Here is a 19,486-nt window from a genome sequence, read left to right as displayed (position 1 = left end):
TCTACTTTTCTTATTTATGTAGTTATACTCCAACATCACCTGCATATGGTGTTATGTCAACCAAATTATTTGATATATGAAATTATGATATCTGATAAAAGAGGAAGACGTCTAAAGTTATATACGTATTATAGAAAACTCTAACAAATAAAACGTGTACATATAGTTCATTTTTTAGCTCACCTGATCCGAAGGCTGAAGTGAGCTTTTCTGATCACATTTTGTCTTTTGTCCGTATCTCCATCCGTCTGTCTGTAAACTTTTTACATTTTCAACTCCCCCAGAACTTCAACCGAACTTGACACAAAGCATCCTTGGGTAAAGTGGATTCAATTTTGTTCAAATGAAGGGCCACGCCTTTTTTAAAGGGGAAATAATAACGAATTAACGAAAAAATAATGATATTTAAAAGAAATCTTCTTCTCAGAACCACTGGACTAGAAAAGAAAAAACCTCTCAAGACCAGCAAAGCCATGATTGATCATATTTATATGAAAGCATCCTCAGGTTGTTTAGATTCAAGTTTGTTCAGATTATGACCTCCATGTGTAGGGTAGGACCACAATGGGTGATCAAAGTTTTATGTAAGAATATATAGGAAATATCTGTAATAATCTTATTCTCAAGAACAGCAAAACCATACTTATAGTTATATAAATAGAGAAGCATCCTCGAGTAATGTAAATTGAAATTTGTTCAAATCATGACCCCTGTGAGTAGCATGGGACCACAAAAGGGGGTCAAAGTTATTCATGGGAATAAATAGGAAATAAATTTTAAAATCTTCTCTTCAAGAACAGCAAATCCATAACATTATTATTTATTATTATTAGTATCATTATTAATTAAGATAGTGTAGATTATTTGTTTTTCAAATCATGACCCCCGGTGGTAGGGCGGGACACAACTGGGGATTAAAGTTATACATTGGAATATATAGAATTTTTTTTTTTGAAATATGTTATCAAGAACGGCAAAGTCAAGACCAGTTATACATATATTTTAAATATTGACGCACCCTCACATAAAGTAGTGTAGATTCTATATTATTCAATCATGGCCCTCAGGGTTTGTTGAGGGGCCACAACAGGGGATCAAAGTTATACATAAAAGTATATAGGAAAAAATCATTTGAAATCTCAAGAACAGCAAAGCCATGATTAGTCATACGAATACAGTCATATTAATACATCTTCGGGTTGCTAAGATTCAAGTTCTGACTTGTAATTTACACGCACATGTACGTGTACACTTGAGTTTGCTAGACTTCTCTATTATCTCTTTCGAACTACATAATATTTTCCAACATAAGATGGAAAATATTTGCATATCCTAAATATACCACCATAAGGACATGTAATATGAAATGCTTCCATGCAAAGCATTTTTTCTTTAACAAACTTTCCTAAAACGCCTGACCCGTTGGACTCATTTCTTTTTTTTAGGTCATTCATTACTATCTGTTTTTGTCTTTGTCGAGCATTAGCATTGAACTTTTTTAGATTCTTCTCTGGAACCGCTGAACCGATTTCAACCAATTTCGGCACATAGAATCTATTGTTAAAGGGGAATAAAAATGACAAATTTCATGGTCCCTGAGGGCTGGGTATAAAAACGTTTAAAATTAATGTAATGTTTCTTTACTCCTGGGCATGAAACAAACTGTTGGCATGATTCTAATAAGCATTGGCTCCTGGCTGAAGGATTCTGGAGTCAAGGCGAGGCTCTATTGATCATATTGTGAAAATGCTTTCATTCTTTGAAAATCTTCCTCTCTGCTTCTGGTTATTTAGCAGAAAAACTAAGCTCATGCTTATAATGATCACGGGTGCCTAGTCCACAATTGGGAAATTCGTGGCCCCTGTGTAAGGGGTTCTGGTGTAAGGGCAGGACACTATCGGTCATAATATTGAAATGCTCTCACTCTTCTATGCTCTTAGGTACTTAGAATACAGACTAAATGCATGATTACAGTGTATGATTAGCAAGTGATTCTTAGAAAAATTTGAAATTCAATGCTCCTGGGTCAGGGATTTTTGAGTTAGGACAGGGTTCCTTTGATTTTATAGTAAAAAAATTCTTTGAAAAATCATTTTCTCTGCTCTTGAATAACTGTGTGGACGTTTATAATGAAAAATATTTTTTTTTAAATTGCGAAATTCATCGCCTGTGATACAGGTGTTCTGGAGTTAGTGTGAGGCTAGGGCATATATTCCTCTACTATTCGAGAAGTAATTCCCTTTATTTTTCACTTAATAGCATTGAACCAATATAAATGATGTAATTGATAGCCTAGGTAAATTGATTGATTGATTGATTGTATTTTGTTTTACGTCCCATTCGGGAATATTTCACTCATATAGAGACGTCACCATATACCGGTGAAGAGCTTCAAATTTTGAACTGTACATGGCACTCAGGGTGATTGAGCAGTGAGGGATCTTTATCGTGCCAACGGGGCCTCGGTTTTTACTTTCACTTCAAAGTGCCGAGCGCATGGCGAAGGAACAGTTGCTACTCATTTTTTATCGACTTAGGTCAGTCGCGGCCGAGTTTCGAACTCACGACCTCCCGATCACGGAGCGAGCGCTCTACCGACGGAGGTAAATTGAATAAAAATTAAGCTAATTTGTTTTTATAGATAGTGTAAAAAGTACTTTCAAAGATCTTAATAGTCAAGTAGATTTGTAAATAATGAGTGAATAAAAAGAGACATATACGAGGGTTGTCCCAAAATTCCATAGACAGAGCTCATATCTTTAACAAAATTAAACGTATCTCTCTAAAATTTTCTGGGTGGATGAAGTGTGTTATTGGTTGGTAAATTACTAACTTTTAACATGATTGCTTAAAGCCAATTCGAGTAATTACAATTTCAGTATTACTGTTTCTTAACACCCGGAGCAATCTCCGATGTCAAAAAAGATGCACTTAACGTCACCAATTTTGATTGAAGTGGTTTCACTAATAAAAGGAATCATTTTTTTTTAATTTATCATAAACATTATAGAAATAAAGCAAAAATATCTTAATTGCTGTGATGCGATTGGACATTAGAAAATACAAAGTATGCACATGCATATGTATCCAATAATAACGATTTTAAAAACCTCATGTCTCTAAGGGTTTTGATTTCTGTGCCTTCTCAAATGGAGTTGCAAAACGTCACTTTGACCACGATTCCGTGCCCTTTTCTTTGGGCGGTCTCTTATTTAGTTTCGCTTTTTCACAAACTTGGACAATTTTGATACACTAAGGACCGAAAGACATTTCCATGCGTACCAAACATTTATGATTTCTGCGTTTCTGTAAGAGTGAATTAAAGTTCAGAACATTTGATCACAGTCCAGTGCGCCGCCTGTGTCGACACAGGCGCCATTTTTCAGCTGGTCAGATTTCAAATTGGTGCATATAAAACGTTATAAAGTTCATATTAATCAAGGAATATACAATAAAATTGGAAGAAAGGTAGTTTACATTGCAATTTGAATAATATTAATTTCTTTTTTCGAAATTCTGAGTATTAAATACTTTTTCTTAAAATTCTAAATATCACATACCGATTTTAAATTGCAATTTTTGGGTACTGCGCCGCCTTCTTACATAAGACACTGTTTAAATGTATAATTTCTCAATTTTTGCCCATAAATGTATTAGATATTATCAGTTTTATATATGTACAAACTTTCATTGATTTATGACACCGGGTTCCTACAAAACTACGCTTGTCTACGGAATTTTGGGACAACCCTCGTATATATATATATATATATATATATATATATATATATATATATATATATATATATATATATATATATATATATATATAATTCAACGAAAATGAGAGGCCAATGTTCAGGGGGTGTACTCTGGGAACATTGTGTTTTATACCTAAGCACTATTGTAATGTTTGGTGATAGTGATGGAATGTAGATAGCACTGACAAAATACAGGCAAATTTCTGAGATTTTTCTGATTACCAGACTAACTAATGTGTTGAGCCCTGGTCATCCTTTTTCGTAGAGTTTATTTTGTATTATTGTATACATGTATTTAATTACCATGGATTCTTTACAGGGTTGTTTTTTATGTACTTAGTTGACCGTTAAGGTCCCTGAACCGCTTGTTTTAATTTGGTTATACTAGTGAACTCCAATTTGTACAAACTTGGTTATACCGTTTGGTACCATCAATACTAAAGAATGGCGATTCCCAACAAAACGAAACCAACAAGCTGATGCATCTCTTCCTCTAGTGTACTAGTGTCTAGTGTACTAGTGTCTAGTGTACTAATGTCTCGTGTACTAGTGTCTAGTGTACTAGTGTCTAGTGTACTAGTGTCTAGTGTACTAGTGTCTAGTGTACTAGTGTCTAGTGTACTAATGTCTAGTGTACTAGTGTCTAGTGTACTAATGTCTCGTGTACTAGTGTCTAGTGTACTAATGTCTAGTGTACTAGTGTCTAGTGTACTAATGTCTCGTGTACTAGTGTCTAGTGTACTAGTGTCTAGTGTACTAGTGTCTAGTGTACTAGTGTCTTCTAGTGTTGAAGCAAAAAGTCATGTAAGAGTGAGAAGAAGTTTGTAAAACATCAAAGGCATTTAACATAATTGAGGATCTCTTAAACTGTTCAATTAACTGGAAAACACTGAAAGCCTTTATATATACACCAGACGTAATGCCTGAAAGAATTGGCTGTTTTAGAAACTAAGCAAGTGATTGATGGTTAAATGAAATAACTTAATATTCGCCTTACAGTTTTATACAATTTTCTGAAAAGACAGGATGTACGGATTCAAATATTTCTATAAATATTACTTATATTGCTCTCTTACCTTTCTCTCTTAAATCTATACTCATTCAAAGACTAGTATTTTATTCTAATTATCGTAAATTTTACTTTAAGAATAACATGCCGATGACAGTTTCATCATCTAATATTTTGGTACAATGGACAATGCTAAATGTTTTGCTGTTACTGAAATCAATATCTTTGGTTATGGTGCATAGTTTAATGAAGTTTTTGTAAACCATCACAAACCTTCTTTGATATATTAATTAGATATTTTCAATGTTTCCTTTGTTCAGGTGTCGAGTACAACATATCTGTTTTCACAGTAAATGACCGTTTTAACAGTTCTTACAGTACCGATGTCACCGGAATAGAAACTCTTCCTGGCGGTAAGTAAGAATTATTGATATTATAACTATCTGACATTTATATAATGACTAACAGTAAAAATAAGTTAATGCATCTGCAACTACATGTATATGTTTCATGTAACGAAGATTAATGAATCAAAGAACCATGCTTCTTATACGAGCTGTTATCACTACAATTAAAAAATACGGATTCTTCAATGATTGATATGTGTTTAACATTAAAATAAAAAATAGATATCTTATTTTAGAAGAAATTTGCATATACACATGTACAAAAAGGTATATGTTCAGAATTGAATTATTTCTGATTTATTAATTCAAATAAATATTTTTAAAGAATTACATAAATAATTTAAAATTATATACATTCATGTCTTGAATATAAACAATTTCACATTTCCTGAACTAGTTCACAATTACAGTATAATACAAATATTGTGAAAATTAATATTGAATTGATTGTCAAATCTTGATGAAATTTGGAATTTATTTTTCAGTGCCAGGAAAAGTTAATGACTTACAACCTGCAGTATATAACCAGACCACAACTAGCAGTTTTATTCGCTGGGGTAGACCACTCATGCCAAATGGAGACATGGTTGCATATAGAGCTGTACTTAAAGAGGGTCCCGATATAACACAATGTCGGATATACTATTTCTGTGTTGACATATGTAATAATGTGAGTAACTACATTTCATAAAGAGTTAACATTTTGCATTCACTAAGATATACATCTGTGGTATTTCTATGTGACATATAATATAAGAAATACAAAAATATTTTGATTACTCAAAGTAATGTAACATTTGCACTTTTATATGTACACTTGTCAAAAGGGGTTAACCGACAAAACAAGAATCTTTCTGAATAATTTTGAATGACATAATATATACATGTTATATAAAAAGTGAAACTAATCAATTGCAAGAATTTGGATTCTCTATCCTTGCTAAATGAATATTACTAGAAACCCTTTTCAGTGATCATAAACTTTAGTTGTCCAACAATGCAGAAAACTGTCAAGGTATAAAAAAAAATCAGAAATTTACAGCCTCATCGAACATTATGTACCAGGGTTGTCCACAAAGTTTGTAGACAATTGCTACAATTTCTGAACGATGACCAATACAATACAGACCATGATTTAGTAAAATTAGTATATGTAGAATAAATTAAAAAAATAAACAATATTTTACGAACGTTATAGATGAAAATACTTTTACGAGGACTATTCGGAAATTATTAAGACATTTACTTTTACGCCAAAGAGAAAAGATGTCAATTCATGAAAATTTTAAAACATTAATTTTTTCAAGAACAAATAAAACAGATGTGCAAATTTTCTAGTTAATAGGATCATAGATAAGTCGTGATGAAACTTGCAGGTCAACGTCATTTAGTCCGTTATAACTGAATGTCTTTTGGCTCTCTGGTTGAATTATTTGTGAGAAAAACTATTAGCCGAAGGCTCAAGTGAGCTTTTCTGATCACATTTTGTCCAGTGTCAGTCTGTCGGTAAACCTTTCACATTTTCGACTTCTTCTCAAGAACCGCTGGGTGAAGGGATTTAAGTTTGTTAAAATGAAGGGCCATTCCCTCTTCCAAGGGGAGATAATTACAAATTAATGAAAAATTAATAACATCTTTTAAAAATCTTCTTCTCAAGAACAGCAAAGCCATGATTGGTTATATATATATATATATATATATATATATATATATATATATATATATATATATATATATATATATATATGGAAGCATCCTCAGGTAGTATAGATTCAAGTTTGAACAAATCATGACCTCCGGGGGTAGGGTGGAGCCACAATGGGAGATCAAAGTTTTACATAGGAATACTAGTACATAGAAAATAATTAAAAATCTTTTTCTCAAGAACAGCAGAGTCATGATTGGTCATATTTATAAGGAAGCATCCTCAGGTAGTGTAGATTCAAGTTTGTAAAAATCATGACCCCCCGAGGGTAGGGTGAGACCACAATAGGGGATCAAAGTTTTACACAGGAAAACATAAGAAAAATCTTCAAAAATCTTCTCGAGAACAGCAAAGCTGTGATTGGTCATATTTATATGGAGGCATCTCAGGTAGTGTAGATTCAAGTTTGTTTAAATCATGACCCCCAGGGGTAGGGTAGGGGCACAATGGAGGATCAAAGTTTACATAGGAATACATAGGGCAAATCTTTCAAAAATCTTCTTTTCAAGAACAGCAAAGCTATAATTAGATGTATTTATATGAAAGCATCCTCAGGTAGTGTAGCTTCAAGTTTGTACAAATCATGACCCCCCGAGGGTAGACTGGGGCCACAATAGGTGATCAAATTTTTACATAGGAATACATTGGAAAAATCTTTAAAATTTTTCACAGGAAGAGCAAAATCATGATTAGTCATAATAATATAAAAGCATCGTCAGGTAATGTAGATTTAAATTTGTTCAAATTATGACCACCAGGAGAATAGAGGGGCCATAACTGGGGAACATATTTATACAAAGGAATATAAAGGATATATCAATAAAAATTTTCATCTTTAGAACAGCAAAGTCATTATGTATCATATCAATTTAAAAGCATCCTCAGGAAGTATAGATTCAAGTTTATTCAAATCATACTCCCCCTCCCTTTCCAAACCACTTTTATATTTAAACTTTCCAATACTGAACTGTTTTCTGCTTTTTCCTAATCAAAGTTCTCAGGTGAGCGATGTGGCCACTGGGCCTCTTGTTCTCGTTGATATATCGCACAAAGCTTGCATTAGAGTACAGCTTAATTTGTCAAATCTTTACTATATTTATATTTTGAATAAAATTTTCGACTAATGATACATAGTCCTAAATGAAATGCATGAGTTTTGTTTCGCTGTCTTTACTTAGCGTAGAAATTTAAAATTCATATAAAGGGGTTAAAATTTGTGAAAAAGTTGTACCTAGTTTGTTTTTTAACAATTTAACGTTATCTTATTGTAGACACTTCTAGGTTCTCCAAATAACACTTGTCGTATACAAAACGACACTAGTCTTGAGGTAAACCAAAGAGAAATGTCCTTAGAGGTAATGAATCTCAGGCTTGGAACCACATACACAATCATTGTGATAGGATATACAACAGTCGGCCCCGGGGAAGATCCAGTTGAAATAACTGTGAAAACTCTGAGTAAAGGTAAGTTTTTTTATCCCCTCGCAACAGAGTTGGAGGGATATAGTAACGCAATTGTGTTTGTTGATGGGTAAGTTTACGAAAGTGACGTAATTTGCAGCGGGATCAAATGTTGCCTTGATATATGTATATTTTTAATTTATTCATCTATTGTTTGATCCTCTCATATTCCAATCACATAAATAAAACTGAACGAGGGGATAGTAAAATATAACATACAGTGTTTTACTTTTCGAAGTGTAAATTGTAATGAGTTGTGTGTAATCGGGTTCAATTTTTGTTAACATCATATTTAAAGCTACGTAGCTTGATTTTCCTACGTGCCGTGAAGTCATCAATTACAGGTTTACGTAGCCACGACTACTGTCGGCAATTCATTTACTTCTTTTCGCCCGCGTGGCGCAGTGGTAAGAGCGTCTACTCTAGAGTCGCTGAGTAAGGAGTTGATCCTTACGTCGCGGGTTCAAATCCCACTGAGGGACGTGGAGACCGGTCCTTCTGGTGAGACCGTACGAACCGAGGTCCCATGTGGCAGTAGGCGTTGGCACGACAAAGATCCCTCACTGCTCAATGGCCCTTTGAATTTGAATTGATTTTTCTGTCTGTAATCAGTAACAGAATTTCGAAAATCAATATTTACCTTTTTGTTCATTGAAGCAAGTCAAAAGTTGTAGTTAAACAATACTAGTTGTAAAGTATGGCACTTGAATTCGCTTATAACGTCGCCCGCGTGGCGCAGTGGTTAGAGCGTCTGCCTAAAGTCGCGGAGTAAGGAGCTGATCCTTACGTTGCGGGTTCGAATTCCACTGCGGAACGTGGAGACCGGTCCTTAAGATGAACCGCGATCCCGTGAAAATGTAAAAGTAAAAACCTGCCCCACACGATTAATATGTAATAAGAATAGCAGTTTTTGCTTTGATTTTGAGAGAAATTCTATATAATGACTTGGAATTTTATGTAGGAGCTGTGGCACGCAAAGTCTCAGAATTTCTCCAAACTCTTTATGATGAAAGCCTTTGATACCGTTATCTCAAATCAGGCAAAAATTGGTTGCTACGGGTCATGGTTACCATGGCAACATACCATTAAATTTGAAAAAATGGCATTTTTCAACATGTTCAGAATCTTATAGTTAACGTTTGCAGCAGTGCAAACAACAGGCAATGACTGTTTCCAAAAGTTGAAGGTCTGGTGTCTTATATGCATGATAAACATATTTGGGAAATCAACGATTATATACATTTCTATGGAAACAAAGTATTCAAAAGTAATAGCTTTATTCATTAATTTATTTTAAGTCATACACTCAAAAATAGCAAAAAAAATAGTTTGAAATGCAACCAAATGGTAGACAAGGATCTTTGTAACACATACCAAAGACGAAATGTGATATTTCTTATTAGTTGGCAATGGTCGGCATGGTTTTGATACCGCAAAGGGTATTAAAATTTATCCTCTGTATGGTTTAATCTGATCCTTTCTTTTTAAAAAACAGATTTCGATATAACTGGTGATCATTTTTAAAGGTATTGGTGTTGTCCTAATTTTCACATTTCAAAAAAAAATCAATTTAAATTCTTTGAATAGAGCATTGCTATGGAAATAAGCAGAAAAAATACAAATGAATCTATAAAAAGCTGAAAAATATTTTGTTTCCTTGGATACGTCATCTTGTATGTAGATTCCAAAAACTTTTATGATTGATATTTATGAATTTCAATTTCGACTACCACACAATCTCTAACTGGATGCAAGAAGCTACCAAATGGAGTTTAATATTGCTGTAAAGTGAGCAAAATCGAACATTTTCCCTTCTTGGTAACCAAAGTAACAGTGTTATTTTCTTCATCATACTTCAGCAATATATGATATTCAACTTTAATTCTATCAGATAAGTACTATTCAAGATAAGTCAAATAATATGTTTCTTGGTTAAAAGGTAACTAAATTCCTAAAGCTACAAAAATATCACTTTAAACCACTGGTACGTTGTTTCCATGGTTACTCTGCAAAGTAGCAATTAAACCCAATTTTCCTTATGTTGTCTGTGTTATTAGGTCCTAACGATGTACATATTTGACAGTCTTGAATTCCCATGTTTTTCCTTAGGATAGTAGCATTAACCAAAACTTAGCAACAAATTTTGTATGGCTAGAGTGTGTTACCATGGCAACCATGAAAGTTATTTTTAGAAAAATATTGTCAATACCTAATTGCTTAAGGTCAAATATTTTTATAGTTTTTCTTGAGTTTCTAATCGCGTTTGATCATGTTACACCTATCATTAGTGAATATTGACTATTTTTCAGCATTTCTCTCCATCTCAAATGTATTCCAAATATACCTATGGTTACCATTTACTTAGAGATATATTCTAAATATTTTCTTTGTAGCATAAGTGGCAACAAGGTTTCTTGTTTTTGTGAGAATGGTTTGTTTGTGTTTCTTAGCCTTGATTAGGGCTCAGTAAAGATTCAAAGTAGCTGAAATATCATTTTTTCAAACTTTTCTGGCTGTTACCATGGCAGCCAACACACATAGCAACCAAATTTTATTTGATATATGTTTCTGGTGTCAAGTTGTAATAATGGGCAAAGTTTCATTAAAATCGGTGACCATGCGTGGCAAAGATGTTTAAGTGGTTATAGAGAATAGCTTTTAATCATCATATCAAGACACACAAATAAAAAAAACCTACTGACAATACACTGAATATCATTCTGAATCTGTGCCATATCAACCGTTTGCACTCAAACAGTATGAACGATCGAGGAGAGCCGCTTATCTGTTTCTGATGTTGGTGAACCACTGATGTAATGAAGGTCATTAAAGGGCACGCGATGGAAATTTTTCTCTTTATATATTTCGCATTTCCGTTTATATATATATATACGAGGGGTTATCAAAAAGTTCGAGGACTGACGCGATAAAATTAATAATATATAGTCTTTGCTTACAAAATTTAAGCGGAACATAAAACAACAAAAGTTTAAGAAATGTTGAAAATTTTAGCTTGATACGTTGATAATTTGCCAAATTATTCTAAAATTAAAAAGACTTTATGTGATCACCCGGCGCTGTCGCCGTTTTGTGTCAACGTCCGCTGAACGTTATTGTTTCTTAATGTCCGCTCTCTCTACCTCAAACACTTATCTTGATGAGATTACCTGGAGTTAAGTAAGGACTTAAACCCGTCTTATTTATATGAATTTACAATGTCATGAGCAGCTGTTTTCAATGCATATAATATTGTAAATGGATCTTTATATGGGGAAAGATCCTCACTTGATTATGCCAGAATACTTAGCTTGTTGGAGTTCAATTTCTACCACACATGATCAACGTCACTTTTCGACGTGACTGACTTTTGACACCCTGACTACAAATCGACACTAACTGTGCATATTTCATCTCTCTGAATCTTTTTGGGCATTAAAAAACAAGTACTCTGAATGCATTTTATTTTTCTGTAGCCAGTTTAAACATTCCTTAGGTCAATATCAGTATATATTTCGCATTTCCGTTTATATATATATATATTTATCTCGAGGTTTTTTATATTTCTCACATATTTTATATATGTCGAGGTTTGTTTTTTCATATTTCGCATTTCCTTTATATATTTCGAGGTTTTGTTTTAACATTCCGATATCCATTATATACTGAGGTTTGCCGTATACATATAGATTTTCCTTTATATATTATATATATACAGATTGGCACAAATGGACTTTCGTGCATATATAATAAATGGGTATTGGATATTAGAGGAATACTGAAGGAACACAAATAAGATTGGCAATCGATTGCAATTTAGAAAAAAAATGAATTTAATATTATGTTCATCTGAAAGGTGGATGCAAATAAATTAACTTGTATTTACTTGGAAAGTCTCCTGCAGGTGAACATAGCTAAGTTTGATTTCTACAATGTAGAATGTCAGACTATTAAATAGCTAGGAATTATTCAGTTATAGAATAAAAGGTTTTAGTCATATAGTTCATGATATTTGACTGTAGCAAAAGCATATAAATTTCTCAGAGACTTATCTATATGATTACAAATGAATCAAAATCTCCTTAATTATATACATGTTTATATCTTTTAGTACCGGAAGTTGTAGATGATCGTTCCATTGTTGTCAGTTACCCTTATGATAACAGCGTATTTAATATTACCTGGAGTCCTCCAGAATTCCCTGGAGAAGACTTGGAGTATTCTGTAGTACTTAGAGATGAAATTAAAGGTCTAACACTAGAGCAGAAGTCAAACCTCAAAGGTAATATACTTTCAATATTATTATTTTTTTGAGTTTGATCTGAAAACTCTGCATTATAACCATTTATGACTTCAGGTTTTATGATAATTCTTTTTTTAAATACATTTAGTTCCATATTATCAGCCGGAATATGCGATTAGGAATCAACTTTACCATAACTACAACTACAGTGTCACAATTACACCAAAAACTTCAGCGGGAGAGTCAAAACGCGGTTCATCACTTTCCTTCCTAACTCCTCCACGTGGACGTAAGTAAATAAGTAAAAACGTATTAGTATACGATTAAGAGCAACGTCTTGTTTCCAAAGTATTCACCTTTCGCACACTGCATGTAAAAATTCTTAAATGAAATTACAAATTTATAATTTACAGTATATTTCAAGAAATTCACATATACATGAAAGAGTTATAATCACTCACGAATATTTGTATCAAACAGTTTTTGACTTGTTAAACAACATTAACATGGTCTTGTGTAAATTTCTTTGCATTATATATGGGAGTATTCTGAGAGGGAGGAGAGCTTGAAGTTCTGCAACATTGATAAGAGAGGAAAAATGTGAAGTAAAGCATTTAAAGGGAATTAATATACTTAGTATGAGTAGAATATTTGTGTTATCTTGAAATGACAATTTAAATAGAAGGTAGAATCAAAGCTTTGAGAAATGCAAGCTGTTCGTGTTGTTCCATTATTTATTACGTTAGAGAGCGTTATTTTTTTTCATAAATCACATTTTGGAAAATACTTAACCCGATAAGTTAATATTTTCAATGAGAGTACTATTAGAGAGAGGAGAGCTTGAATGCAACTGTCCTTTTATGTGAAAAGCAAACGTAGATGTGGTTAAAGAACTTCAAAACAAGCTCTTCATTGATTTTTAGACATTAATTTGAAACGAGCCGTATTTCTTATGCATAGAATCATCTTCATTCATACTTCTGTTATAGAGAGATTAAAGTAACAATAATATTTTACTTATTCGTCACTAGCTTTCATAAAATTATATGTCTCAGAACCTAAATTATCTACTGCACTTTTATGACGAAAAATTATTATTGTTTGGCCCAATACGAAAATATTTCTTCACTGCAAAAGTGCGCAGGAAACATAATCAAGTAACCCTGGTTAGACTTTAAACTTTGACAGAGTCTTTGAAAGATTATCAAAAAATATTCATACATTTTGCGTACTCCGATTCAATGTTGTTCACGATTTTTTCACCATAAATAAAATTCAGTGACGCTAACACAGACAAAAACAAAGATGCAGAAGATACAACTTTTGTCTTTTTCTCTCCTGGCAATTATACTGCACTCTTAGCTTCCATTAAACAGCAGCTTAATTTTTTTCAAAACTGTTTTCTTCATATTATTAATATAATGTTTTGGATTAATGATATAAATATCATCAAAAAATATCTTCTGATTTTTAACTCGCTATGTCTCCTTAGCTGATAAATTATTATTCATGTAAAGAGAAAAAATCTCCTGTAATTAATATATATATATATATATATATATATATATATATATATATATATATATATATATATATATATATATATATATATATATTATTGATGACAATTTCTAACAAACCGGTTAACCGATTACTTGGTCGGAACGATGTATCATGTTGTAAATTTTGAATTTACTAGGGGGAGGTAAATGCAAAATTTACAACATGATAACTGTTATCATGTTGTTAATTTTGCATTTACCCCCCCCCCCCCCCCCCAGTAAATTCAAAATTTACAACATGATAGATGGCAATCAGATAGAAAATCTGTAATCGGTTAGTCAAAAAAAATTAATTAAAATATATATAAATTTTTAAGGCAGTCTTCTTAAAATTCAATTCTAAAAAAGAAATTCCTACTTAAACGTTAATAATTTAGCGTTTTCATATATTTATTAGGCTGATTGGGAGGTAATTATGGCTAACCAGATTAAAATTTTGGGGTGATAGGTCAGTCTGAGATGTGTTAATTACTGTTAAAACATGTCTTTACCCACGACTGTCCTGTAATTCTTTAATGATAATAATCACCGTTGGTAAATTGGTATGTTTATCTTTTTCAGTTATAGATCTATCAAATTAAATTATGAAACAAACATTGTAAATTAAGTGATACAGTGTAGACTTAGTTTTAATTATGGTGACAATGAAGAATGAACGGTGTGTTCCCGTTTTGCACACATTTGATAATTAGATATAGAACAATAGGTGTGAAATATGTTTTGACAACAATTATAGTCTGATCTCTAACTGAGATTTACCTGGAATTACCTGTATTTTACCAATGTATTATACATGTAATATATATTTAAAAGAATAATCTTTAAAATTTAATTTGTTCAACCCAAATGAAGATGAAGTTGATAATTTAGACAGATATCGTTACATGTGTATCGCAGTTCAACCTGTTTTTTTTTTAATTTCATGAAGATATAATGAATGAGTAAATGAATTCAATCTTGATTAATAAGCACAGAAAAAGAGATATCATATGAATATAATTATAGATTTAACTAGTAATTTTTGATATTTTGATATTTTTAATGTTTTAACATAGTTTTTTTTTCCTATTATGAAATTACAAATATAAATCAAAATATCAAATGCAAAATTTAATCATTTTTCTTCCTATTCTTTCCGTAGATTCTCTTTCTCCTAATTCACAACTACATGCATATGTATGGTATAGGCTATAGCAATTAAGTAATTATCTTACTTGGACAAATTCCCGTTTTGCACACATTTTTTCAATACCTATAAAATTCAAATGTGTGCAAAACGGGAACAAACCGAATGAACTTGTCTGACATCCGCTCTGGAAAATTACCCACGATATATCGGGCATGTTTCATGGTTTTCTGAATTTTTTTCTTGTCCGTTGAAATAAAAATTATATGCATGTAGTATTCTGATCACGAATAAAGACAGATAGAATGTTTTTGACCTCTTACATCTACTTTAAAACTTATAGTGCATAGGGATAGAGCACGTGAAATAAATTCAAGAAAATGTGTAGTTTGATACGATTAACCGTTTAATCGATCAGAACGTTTTGCAGTTAACCGATTAGCAATTCTGTATTCGATTGCCATCCCTAATATATATACGACATTTTGTAATGATTCGAGTGTTTGATATATATATATATATATATATATATATATATATATATATATATATATATATATATATATATATATAAGCACTAAAAACCAACAACACTGTATATCCGAAGTGTCGGATCTACTAAGTAGATACAAGGTCACGGATGGAAATTTATATAAAGCACTAAAAATGACCAACGACACGAACAATAATAATTGTCAAATTTTCGGGACAACCTGTCCCTTCCTCAGGACAAAGAAAAAAGTTAAGAAGTCATAAAAACAAAGGAAATAGAGAAGCAAAAACAACTAGCACTACTACTAAACTACCAAACACTAAATATTTACAAGGTTACATGTTTAATTTGGAGTTTATAAACAGTTGTGAACAAAGAAATCCGGAGCGCTATGAATTGCGTCCGGTCTATCGGGTGTACTCGGTGAAGTGTGATTTACATAATTGAACGAATTAATTATCGCTAATTAATTACGGCCAACAGTAAATCGTACATTGTCTTATTCTCTCAAAATAGCGTAACTCTACATGATAAAAATAAATTAAAGAAAGATAATATGGAAGGATAATTTTGAAATATGAATTTGGATATATTATAAATTTGGAAATCGGAAAAAAGAAATAAACAAAAATGTGAGCTGTAAATATTTGGGTAGGTTGTTCCAGGATTATTAATACGAATTAACGGTAAAGTTTACGCTATATAGAGAGAATGAACTTGTTTGTTACAATTCGGGATTGGGTCTAGTTCACGTTCATCCTGGTGAAGTCATTAAGTTTGTTAATACCATTAGGGCGGAATGACTTCAGCCTGTGCATCCAGAACTTTTCCTTGCCTTTTCTCTGCGCGTCTGTCCATCTTGGATTATGGTCAATAACCACTACTGTCATGTCCTCCCATTTGTGACCTTCAAGGTTGAAATGTTCCCCAACGGGTTCATTGAGTTTTTTGGTCCTAATGGTAGAACGGTGATTATTGACTCTCCTGCGGAGATCTCCTGTTTCACCAACATACTGTTTGGAGCAAACTTTGCAGCTGATGAGATAAATGCAGTTGTCTGTTTGACAGGACAAATTCCCTAGTATTTTGTAGCTGCGGCCTGTAACGGGGCTGTTAAAACTGTCTGTGTCAGAGCTGTACTTACAGAGAAGACATCTTCTGTCAGAGCAAGTTTTAAAGCCCCCGTTAGGTAATGGATTGTCCAATCTGGTTCTTACTACCATGTCCTTCAGGTTCCTCGGGCGCCTGTATGCAGCCAATGGGGGCTCCTTAAAGACCTCTGCCATTCGTTTATTTGAGTGGAGAATTGGCAGATTCTTTTGAAGGATACCGCTGAGGTTCTTAAGGACGGGATGGTATGTGGTTACCAGAGGGACCCTGCCGCTATTGTCTTTTTCCTTGTAGCGTAATAGGTTTTGCCTGTCATGTCCCGCCATCTCATCAATAGCAGTTTGTACGGTGCGGGCATTGTAGCCTCTCTTGCATAAGTGGGACTTAAGGAGACCGCTTTGTTCTTGATATAAGGCAGGGGATGAACAGATGCGTCGAATTCTGGTGGCTAGACCCTTAGGCACACCCTTAAATGTGTGTGGGGGATGACAGCTAGTTGGCATAAGATACAGATGGGAATCTGTGGGTTTCGTGTGGAGACTGAACTCGATTTCACCATCAGTCAGGGTAGATGTAGTATCTAGGAATATGTTTTTCGAATTAGATACGTCTACTGTAAATTTGATAGACTGATGAAAGGTGTTGGCGAACGAAATGAATGCCTCGAGGCTCTCGCGACATTCCACCCACTTCATCTCACGCCTAACATAGGGCCGATCTCCAAACGCTTTCAAGAACGTTGGGAAGATATTACAAAGAGGTGTTCTAAACAATTGATGTCACTCTGTCTTTCTTGGGATATCCACAAGTTAGGACAATTTGAGAGTGATATCACTTCCTTAGAATCATCCCTCACTGATAGCATGTCCCAAGCTGATCTTGATGAAGCCCATAATATTATTGACACCTATAATATGGCCCTAACAAATGAACTCAACAAGACTCAAAGAAAGAAATTTCTCCGAGACAGTGTTCCACAGACCAGGAACAACCGATCAGAGGTCCGAGTTAACAAAACACGTAAACCCCGCTCGAGACGCTTCAAGCGCTTAACGACAATCGCGAGGGACGGACCCTCACAAACTCCTGACGTCTGCCCAGTGCTCAATAGATCTAGTGTTCCTCTCTCCGAATCGGAGACCTCACTTCTTTCCAAGGGGCTAAATTTCTGTCCCACGCCACATGAGGTCGACGAAAAACAAGTCAGAGAGGACACCCGAGCTTTCTTTCGGAGACTTCGGTTGAAGGAGCATTTTTCTAGAAAAAACTCCGAAGTTGACTCATATGACTCTTCTCAGCCACAATTGCACGAGCTAGAGGAACACAAACTCTATCGGCCAAAAAGTGACTGGGAACCTGCACCGGGCAAATGCGGAGCCCTTGAGTCGTATATTGACGCCGTGGAGTCAGACATAGAGAAACTCCTTTCAATGCCAGACAAGGCTCCCGACAATTTGAGTAAGGAAGAGAGATCCGCCTTACAATCATTAAAGAATCGGGATGACATTGTAATCAAGAAAGCAGACAAAGGCTCTACAGTAGTAGTGCTTGACAAAGAGACGTACATGGCGGAGGCCCATAGACAACTCTCAGACGAACGTTTCTATAAGAAACTGGACTCTGACCCCACTAAAGAATTCTCCACCGCCATCACCAAAACTCTTGACGAAATGTTTGAGAAAAACGAGATTGGTATCAACGTCTATGAGACACTCAATCCTATTGACTGTAGACCAGGACAATTTTATCTGCTTCCTAAGATACACAAAGAAGGTATGCCAGGTCGCCCTATAGTTAGCGCTATTGGACACCCCACGGAGAAAATTTCTGAATACATCGATTTACATCTCCGTCCACACGTAGAGAATTTGCCATCCTATCTCAAGGACACCACGGACTACATCAACAAGACGCCCTCTACTGGCCTTCCAGATCATACCCTTCTCGTGACTATGGACGTCACATCTTTGTACACCAATATTCCGCACGATGAGGGTATCGAAGCCTGTAGAGAAGTCTGGGATAGTAGATCCATACAAATTCCTTCTACCGAGTCCCTTGCCAAGCTCCTTGAACATGTTCTCAAGTATAACAACTTCATGTTTAATGGAGAACATTACCTGCAGGTTAATGGCACTGCTATGGGTACGAAAATGGCACCATCTTATGCCAATATTTTCATGGGCAGACTGGAACGCAACTTGCTCTTTCAAGCACCATTTAGGCCCCTTAGCTGGTTGCGTTTCATTGACGATATAGAGATGAAGTGGGTGGAATGTCGCGAGAGCCTCGAGGCATTCATTTCGTTCGCCAACACCTTTCATCAGTCTATCAAATTTACAGTAGACGTATCTAATTCGAAAAACATATTCCTAGATACTACATCTACCCTGACTGATGGTGAAATCGAGTTCAGTCTCCACACGAAACCCACAGATTCCCATCTGTATCTTATGCCAACTAGCTGTCATCCCCCACACACATTTAAGGGTGTGCCTAAGGGTCTAGCCACCAGAATTCGGCGCATCTGTTCATCCCCTGCCTTATATCAAGAACAAAGCGGTCTCCTTAAGTCCCACTTATGCAAGAGAGGCTACAATGCCCGCACCGTA

At 34.2% G+C, this 19,486-nt stretch overlaps 1 protein-coding gene across 1 annotated transcript in view; it reads left to right on the top strand.

The window, feature by feature from the left end:
* LOC133185407 (tyrosine-protein phosphatase 10D-like) overlaps positions 1–19,486 on the top strand; it is a 60,990-nt gene that overhangs the window by 16,499 nt on the left and 25,005 nt on the right. Inside the window, exons 7-11 of the mRNA XM_061320589.1 lie at positions 5,091–5,183; positions 5,663–5,847; positions 8,154–8,346; positions 12,452–12,622; positions 12,732–12,872. Of these exons, the coding sequence (XP_061176573.1) occupies positions 5,091–5,183; positions 5,663–5,847; positions 8,154–8,346; positions 12,452–12,622; positions 12,732–12,872 (783 nt within the window). The remainder of the gene's footprint in view (positions 1–5,090; positions 5,184–5,662; positions 5,848–8,153; positions 8,347–12,451; positions 12,623–12,731; positions 12,873–19,486) is intronic.

Source organism: Saccostrea echinata, unplaced genomic scaffold (assembly GCF_033153115.1).
Source record: "Saccostrea echinata isolate AGI-Se365-2 ecotype Australia unplaced genomic scaffold, CSIRO_AGI_Sech_v1 ptg000012l, whole genome shotgun sequence".
Taxonomy (NCBI): Eukaryota; Metazoa; Mollusca; class Bivalvia; order Ostreida; family Ostreidae; genus Saccostrea; species Saccostrea echinata.
This window is presented reverse-complemented; position numbering and strand designations above follow the sequence as displayed.